Source organism: Bombyx mori, chromosome 5, assembly GCF_030269925.1.
Source record: "Bombyx mori chromosome 5, ASM3026992v2".
NCBI lineage: Eukaryota > Metazoa > Arthropoda > Insecta > Lepidoptera > Bombycidae > Bombyx > Bombyx mori.
The window spans coordinates 8674319-8683652 of record NC_085111.1 but is presented as its reverse complement, the minus strand read 5'-3'; the positions used below and the strand labels follow the sequence as shown (position 1 = coordinate 8683652).

At 37.2% G+C, this 9334-nt stretch overlaps 1 protein-coding gene across 2 annotated transcripts; it reads left to right on the top strand.

The window, feature by feature from the left end:
- The first annotated feature begins 1021 nt into the window (after positions 1 to 1021).
- On the top strand, positions 1022 to 8142 carry LOC692763 (cyclin B homolog). Of its 2 annotated transcripts, XM_012693671.4 has the most exons (8): positions 1022 to 1103; positions 1294 to 1581; positions 1656 to 1867; positions 2333 to 2468; positions 3306 to 3773; positions 4402 to 4524; positions 5319 to 5539; positions 7000 to 8142. In XM_012693671.4, the coding sequence occupies exons 2-8, from the start codon at positions 1552 to 1554 to the stop codon at positions 7385 to 7387; spliced, it is 1578 nt and encodes a 525-aa protein (XP_012549125.1). In that variant the 5' UTR covers positions 1022 to 1103; positions 1294 to 1551; the 3' UTR covers positions 7388 to 8142. The 2 variants fall into 2 exon arrangements, with proteins under 2 accessions (XP_012549125.1, NP_001037343.1); NM_001043878.2 differs by lacking the exon at positions 1022 to 1103 and having other exon boundaries at positions 1401 to 1581; positions 7000 to 8135.
- Positions 8143 to 9334: the final 1192 nt, after the last annotated feature.

Here is a 9334-nt window from a genome sequence, read left to right as displayed (position 1 = left end):
TGTACCTTTTGGCTCAGATTATACACTTAATATTTGGTTGTCGATACATTCACAGACTAATACGTTTTTTCTTTTTTTCCCCTATTTATGCTGAATGATGGTCTAGAGAGACCATGTCAGCGTCGCCAGGCTAGTAGGTGAGCTCACGGGGCTCAAACCTGACGATGTTGCTAACACGAATCCTAGCAAGAGCCGTGCTTGGCAGAATCTACTACCTGATCGGAAACGCGGCCCACTGAGAAGATCCGGTGAGAAATTCAGTGGGCTGTGTCTGTGGTTTAATTTACTCGCCGAGCCCTTCGTCGCAAATCGAGTTCGACGACTTGGGGTACCTAAAAGCACCGTTAGTGGATCGGGAGGATCCGAGATGTGCTTTGGGCGACGTCGACTATTTACCATTTGGTTTGTTGGACGGTTAAATTTGAGGGGATTGGGTTCTGGAGGTGAGGAGCTATTTATAAACACTCTGCTTCATTGTTAGTATAATTATATTTCAAACACTTTGTACACTATTCTCTCTTCTATATCGTTTCCGGACTACTGGGGATCGCGACCACATGTGACGTTTTTCTACTGTATTCGATCATGGGTGGCATGGACCGAATGGTACAGACTACCACTTCTCTTACTAGGTCTGACCATTTGGCTGGTGTTCTGCCCACGGCGCGCTTGCCCTCTATACGACCCGTAATTGTATTTGTACATTAATACACCATTAAAATGTTTTATTTTATAAATCTCTAAAGATGTAGCACGGTTGTGTCTAGATGAGAAGTCATTGTCATCACTGAAGAGAAGAAAATTATTTGTTTTAAACATTTAAATAAGCATTCCAATATTCGAAATCTGTAACCTTACATGTGTGAAATGCTGCCTGCCATGCTTACATATTCAAACTCCGACATGGTCCGTAGGATCGGCTATGTAGTTAAAGGTCTACCAGGATCTGATGGCAAAAAGGGAAAAACGAAATTGACGCTAGCAATACCGGGGAAATTGGAATAAAACGTTTTGATACTTTTTATCGTACGTAAGTACAATACATCTTATCTGTTACTCGATACAGTGGTCAGCTGCCATTGGTGACTTTCGTATCAATTTTGGTTAGTAAATGTAAAAATAGTTTTTGCAAAAAGTGAATGCTACTTTTCAAATTGATAAAATTATTTCAATGTTTATTTCGTACAAATTGCCATCTTTCTAACTTTTAAACATTCATTTGTTTCCGTGATATGTTTTTTGGAAGATTCGTGTCTGGTTTCCGTTCTGTCAATAGATAAATTTTGTTTATAGTCTATGGTCAATATGAAGAACCAATGAACGATGAGAGAATTTACAACATTTAGCCAATCACGTTAATGCCCAATGAATTTCACTCGTTCTAAAATCCAAACGACAAACCGTTACATTGGGAAAATATTGGTGAAATAACTAAAATAAAACATCGTTGGACGGTAAAGGCAGTTAAATTGTTTGAATGTAAATTTATTTACATTCAACAAAGTTTTTGAATACTAAGTGAAAACTAAGAATCGTGACAATATAACAATCATGGAAATTCAACTAAGGCGGCATAGATCGGTAAGTATAATTAAAATGTGCAAAACATTTTTACCTGAATGTTTAACGTTTTTATGTAATTTAAACATTTTCAGGCACAGATTCAAGACCAAGAAAATCTGTATGCTGGTGTCCGCGGGAAAGGTAATGGAGCCGTCCCTACAAAAAGGCTGGGATTAACAGTACGTGGGGCGTTAGGTGATTTGAACACAAATGTGCAAGTTCAACGCGAAGCTCTCGGCAAAGTTGCCGTTACAACTGCTGAATTTGAGAAAAAAGCCACCCTAAACCGTGGCGTAGTACGAAGGTCAGATAATCCATAAGAATTTGATAGTAACTACCCTCATTTTAAAAGATCTAACATAATTCCCATATTTAAAAAAAAAAAAACTCCGTGTTATACAGAAATAATCATCGGATCGGAATAGAATCCTTAAATATAACTGACATTTAAATGAACTGTAATTTTAATTTCAATGTATATACTATACTATAAAGAAAGATATAATATAATATTCTCCTGTTCTCCTCCTCCTCCTCCTCCTTCTCCCATTCACCTGAGGCTGGCGCAACATGTTTTCTATCATATACCATTTCTTCGCTCAGTCCCCTTTTACACATCGTCTTTCACACATATTCAACAAAATTTTAAAATGTAAATTATGAATGATAAATTAATAGTATAATTTTATCAGCTTTTATATTTGTAATACTAACATTAATGCAATGATGATGATGAATACAAATATTTTTACTTAATTTATTTCTACAGCAACTATAGTCATGTAACATCAAAAGTAGACACAGGATTAGCTGTCAAAAATGTTATTCAGCCATCTTCAAGGCCCCCACTCCGCCGTGAAGAGAGCACTGCTGGATTGACCGCCAGAGCTGTAACTCGTACCAGGGTAAAAACCTTTGTAAAACATATCTGAGTTATATGGTATTCTATGTAGACATTAATACTGTAGTAATGTAGAAAATAATCCAGCACCAGTAGCAGATTTACTATTGTCCTATTACTGACAGATTTTGATATTATAGTTAGACTAAACTACTAACATTGTACATCAAAAGACATCACAATCTGGTATTGCTGTTCACATATAATTATTGCTGTCATCAGCTAGCTGGTCAATCTGAGTTATGCTTGTGCATATAGTTTAAATAAAGATTTATAGTAATGGCACATTACTAATGTGATCATTCATGAGCATGGTACGTGTTACTAATGCAATATAGCTATCTGAAAACTAAACACAGTCACACCTACTGTTAGCCTATAGGACTGTATTCTCAAATGTCACCTGCATTTACATGTGAGTATTGAAAAGTTGAAAGATGTGGTCCAAATACACCCAGCCTACTATTATTATAATTTTTTATTTATGAATTATATGGGTTAACGAGGTCATGGCCACCTGTATAAGCAATTTACTGGTATGGTTATTTACTGGTGATAATACTGATGATAGGGCATCTTGTGAGCCAGCATGGGGCAGGTACCACCACCATGCATTACAGTTGAAGGGTGGGGCAGCTGTTGTCCTGTTAAAACTAAGACTCTGAACTTATGTCTCAAGGTGAGTGGCAGCATTCACATTGTGATATCTATGGGTTCAAGTAACCACTAAAGACAATCTAGGTTTTGAGTCCATACAGATTACTACAAAAATAAATAAATAAATGTAAAATGCTTAGATGAGAAAAACATTAAGATGCCAAATTAATTAATATATTTTTAGGTCGCTTTAAAAGATAATCAGAACAAGCCAAATGAAATAAAAGAATCAATTAACATCTACATACAAACTAAGAAATGTCAAGACACAAAAAAGACAAAGCTGCCCATGCTAAAGGAAAATAAAGAATTAAGAACATCCAAATCACATCTAAAAGATGGAACTGACTCTTTACGGAAAACAAAACTAGCATTAAAAGACCCAATCGAATCATTAGGAAAGTTAAAACTAGCTGAAACATACCCTGAGAAGGGAATGGGCTTAATAGATAAAGCCAAGGTAGAAAAGCAAGCTGAATTCTTTGAAACTGTGTTTGATATTACACCTCCACTGCCTGAGGATATTGAAGATATTGATGCCGGAGACAACAACAGCCCTTTGCTAATGTCTATGTATATCAAGGACATTTACAAATACTTGACTGAATTGGAAGAGAAATATTCTATTGAGCCTGATCATTTAAAAAAGCAGGTAAACTGTCGTTCTCATATATTTAATACTTTTTTGTAAATTTCTACCTGGTTGGTTTATCATTACGTATGTTGTTTATTATATTTAGAAAAAAAAGAAAAGAAAATTTGAATTGGTACTAGAAATAATTGAAAACTTTTAGACTATAATAATATAGGATTATAATGAATATAGTTAATAATAATATGCGACAGCTGCCTTGAGCATTAATAAAGTTTTGTCATAAAATTTATTTATACAGTCTTATTACTCTCTCTATTAGTAGTAATTTGCTGTAATGTTTCCTTGTGCTTCAATAATCTGGTTGGCACTATTTGTTGCGTTTATATCAGCCTGTCCATTATGGCCATGAAGCAATAATGTGTTCCAGTCTGATTTTGTAATTTAAGACTATAATGGTGGGTAGCTGAGTCTGATCTGAGTTGAATGAACCAATTCTGTTGAACATTAAATGATGTAAGAAGGCTATGTAAGTAAAACTAATGAATGATAAGTATTGTACATATTTTTTAGAGTAAAGTAATCTAAAGTAATTGAAATCTTAGGAACATTGAATGCAACAATAAATTTGAGCCTAAGGCATGCCTTTTTGCAATAGGTTTTGAAACATGTATTTTTTTTATTTCAGACTGTTATAACTGGCAAAATGAGAGCAACACTCATTGATTGGCTTGTGGAAGTTCAACGCCAATTCTCATTAGTATTGGAGACATTCCATCTCACTGTTGGCATTATTGACAGATATTTGCAGGTATAGTGATCTAAGTAGTATGTGCAGCATAAAAGCAAACCATCTGGTTTAATGGGGGGAATACTTGTTTTCCTATGACTATTCTGTGGGAATTGAAATACCATATCATCCTTAAGACTAAATTCAGTCTTAAATGTATTACCTGCTGGCTCTACTCTTCAAGTCAGAATATGTGATTACAACAGAACTACTGTCCCATAGTATTGATCTTTGTTAGCTCAGAATAGCCATTATCACCAGATAGATTGAATATTAGGATTAAAGGGTGAGAAGTTAAGAAACTTGAGTTTTTTATTATTATTGCTTATCTGGGTGGGCAAGCTCACAGCCCACCGGGTGTTAACTGGTTACCGGAGCCCATAGACATCTACAACGTATATGCACCACCCACCTTGAGGTATAAGTTCTAAGGTCTCAGTATAGTTACTACAGCTGCCCCATCCTTCAAATCAAACCCATTACTGCTTCAGGCGGAAATAGGCAAGATGGTGGTACCAACCCGTGCAGATTTACAAAAGGTCCTACCACCAGTAATTACGCAAAATATAATCTTGCGGGTTTGATTTTTATTATAAGATGTTATTCCTTCACCGTGGAAGTCAATCATGAACATTGGTTAAGTACGTGTTTCATTAGAAAAATTGGTTCCCACCTACGGAATTCGAACATCGTTGCATCGTTAGATACGATGCACCGGACGTCTTATTCTTTAGGCCACGAGGACTTCAAAAGAGTATTATTATCATGTAAGTAACAAAAAATGACCAAATATTAAACATTACTGCTTTGTACAGGTTGTTCCAAATGTCCAGCGCAATCAATTACAATTAGTCGGTGTGACGGCTATGTTCATAGCAAGCAAGTATGAAGAGATCTACGCTCCAGATGTTGGCGATTTTGTTTATGTCACTGATAATGCCTACACCAAGTCTGATGTATTCCGCTGTGAGAGAGACATTATGTGCAAACTGGGCTTCTGTCTTGCGAGACCGATACCTTTGAGTTTTCTTAGAAGGTATTGTGATTGTCTTTTTTTTATTTCTATATTGATGTATTGAGCATCTTATAATATGAAAACGAATTCCATCCTTCTCCTGATTTAGGCAACTTTGTCCTAATTGAATAGTAGAACCTTTGGACTAAGTGCATTGAAGAATTGGTGGTAGCAGTGGTAGGTTGCAGATGGTAGTAGAAAACAAACAATAAATCTGAAATATGTAATTTAAAACTTTTTTTTAACAGAATTAATTTGTTTGGAAAAATAGTGGTATAATCGTAATGTTACGTTAAGTCATCATAAAGAGAAAAGACGTCGGGTGCATTCTCATAAAGCAATGAAACTATGCCATTGTTACGAATCTGTAGGCAGGTGTCAATTAAGGCAAATCAAGTAAATACGTACTTAACACAGGCTCCTATGTGCGCAAACGATTTTTACAATAGCGTCCACTTCGATTAAGAGGCACGACACGAGAACCCTCTCACCGTGGCCGCCGGTAACTACATTCCCGATCCTGCGGAAAGAATGGAAAGCAGTCGACGTCGCCCAAAACACGTCATTTCGGATCCTCCCGATCCACTAACGGTGCTTTTAGGTACTTTAAGCATCGGTCACCGTTCTCGTCGAACCCGTCGCTTGCGACGAAGGGCTCGACGAGTAAATTAACCCTCAGACACAGCCCACTGAGTTTCTCGCCGGATCTTCTCAGGGTCGCGTTTCCGATCCGGTGGTAGATTCTGCGAAGCACGGCTCTTGCTAGGGTTCGTGTTAGCAACTTCGTCAGGTTTGAGCCCCGTGAGCTCTCACCTACTAGTTAAGGTTCCGCTGGAATGGCCTCTCAAGGCTACCAGCTTAAGTAGGAAAAAAAATAAAACAATTCGTTCCAGTTTGAATCATGGGTGTGCTTTTAATAGTGCCTTTGAGACTTCAACCTCTTGTTTTAGTCGGAATCATGGTGTTCTATGGGCTCTGGTAACTAACTACCTAATACTAAGTGAATAATGGGTTCGTTTATACCTAAAAACAAATTTCTTTATACATAAATTAAGACTTTAACACCACTTCAGGAAAGGACCTCATGATATATCAATTTTTCAAAATTTTAAATTGTTAGGTCCACTTGCATAAAATTTTTATTTTCTGCAAGACAGTCATCGTATTATTTGAAATGTAAGTAATGCAGTCAAAAACTTGTTTATATATGAGGCCGTCAGCGCAAAAGTGGCCTAAGCTTACCATAGTTAGTATGGAGAAAATGAAGTTCGAATTTACCTTTACAATACTCCGTAGGCAAAAAAAATATGCGCTAAAATGATGTTTCCAAAAGGCATCTATGGATGAAACTAAGGATAAGCCGATTTTGCATCAAAATTTATTATGTTTTAAATAAATTGCAATACATAAGCACGAATATGAATTATGGGTTAGGCCACTTTTGCGCTGACGTGTTATTGATAATTTTTATGTTATTCTAGATTTGTAAAAGCCGCACGTGGTACATCGAGGAATCATCATTTGGCCAAATACTTTGTTGATCTCTGTCTAGTCGAATATACTATGGCCCATTATCGACCGTCAGAACTAGCAGCGGCAGCAATCTGCCTCTCACTTCATTTGCTATCGAGCAAGACACTCTCCGAAGTATGGACGTCTACCTTGTCTTACTACTCTGGGTACGATCTTGACCACATAGATCCGATTATAAGGAAAATCGCAAAGATTGTTATTAACATTGAAAATTCCAAATATAAAGCCGTATATAACAAATATTTGGACACGACGTTGGCTAAAGTTTCCAGTCTTCCGCAGTTGAAAAGCGAAGCGATTTATGAACTCGCAAAGATATCAAGCCCAAGCCCTTAGATTAAATTCAATTACCAAAATATGTAGGAATATAGAAATAATATGGACATGTGTGTACTTTTCTGATTTGTAATGTTAATTTAATGGACTGAGTTTTATATTAAGCTTGTTTTAAGGTACCTGCTTTGTTTATGTTTTAAATTTAGATATAATTTAGTTTTTAGATAAAATATATGATGACTGTGAGTGCTGATAGAATTGTATTGACATGGATATTATTTGTATTTATGTATTTATATCTGAAAGTGGACTACATTTTACATAACTTGAACCTTTTGTTATTTATATTATAAAAAAAATCACTTCAGGTTTTTAGTAGTTTCTTTATTTGTATAGTGTTTTCATTATGGTAAAGATTTTTGTCCGAGAGGATGATTTTAAATTACGACTTGTATACAAACTAGACATGACGTCGACTTATTCACTATATTGAATATTCTGATCAATATTCACATGCTGCATGCTTCTTAATATTTTCAAAATTAATATAGTTTCTAGAGATTGGGTTGTATGATTTAACTATTTCCTTAACTGTTTTTGTTCTTTTGTTTTTCTTAACGAAAATGAGGTAAAAACGTGACTCGCTGCCCGCGTATTTTAAGACATGAATCGAACAATGTGTTGGGTGGTATTTTGATATAATATTGAAAGTGTTCTTGTGTTTAAATATGATATTTTAGAATGTAATTTTTAGACCTGTGATTAGATTTAACGGTGTCGTTTGTTGATAAATAAAAAAATGATGTACAAATAAACTGTTTTATTGCGACTAGTTTGTTAATTAAAAACCTATGAACGCTACGGGGACATGAGAACCCTCTCATCGTAGCCGCTGGAAACTACATACCCTACCCAGTAGACCGAATGGTAAACCGTCGACGTCGCCCAAAGCACGTCATTACGGATCCTCCTGATCCATTAACGGTGCTTTTAGGCACTACATGCACCGGTCACCATCCTCATCGAACTCGTCGCTTGCGACGAAGGGCTCGACGAGCGAACTAACCCATAGACACAGCCCACTGAGTTTCTCGTCGGATCTTCTCAGTGGGTCGTGTTTCCGATTCGGTGGTAGATTCTGCGAAGCACTGCTCTTGCTAGGGTCAGTGCATAGATTATACACTTAAGGTCAGTGTTAGCAACTCTCCGGTTGAGCCCCGTGAGCTCACCTACAAACGTTAGGGTGAAGCTAAAATAGCCTCTCAAGGCTATCAGCATAGGTAGGAAAAAAAAAATTAACGCTACGCTATTTAATTAATAGTACCTACCTATTTGCTGCATTAACAGAACTTCTGGTAGATTAAATTGGAATGTGCAAAGTAAATTATTTCATACTACCGACCCGCCCGCGCTTTGTTTCGGGAACTGTAATTTATTATTGATCTTATTGAATTTTCTATTATTCATCTTTCGTGATATCGCGCACTCGGTTGTTTATACTCATTATTTTTATTTATTTTTTTATATTAGAGAATTCGTTACTGGTAGTTCAGTAGAGTAGAGTTACTGGTGGCCCGGAGGCCTTTCCAGTTTTACCAGGACAGGTGGGCGAGCAGAGGCTCAGTCAGGAGGGGTGGGGTTTGTTAACAGCTGCTCGAGCGCCTCGAAACGAGACCTAACTCCTCAAAGAGTAGCTGTTTCGCGAATGAGTCTACTACCGGATCGGAATCGCGACCCGCTGAGAAGATCCGGCGAGAAACTCAGCGGGCTGATGCTTAGGTTAGGTTGGCCGAGTTCGAGGACCACGGTTACCGGGGTCCCTACTCCTAGTGTTAAAGCTAATGCAAGGGTTATTGGAACTGATGGATCCGTAAGGACGTATCTAGGGCGTCGACGGTGACTGGATCCTGCGTGATCAGGATTCGGGGAGTAGTCAGCGGCGGCACCAATAAGGCGATTATCATGACGCATAGCCTTATCGAAGTACCGTTCCGACGCTGACTTCAT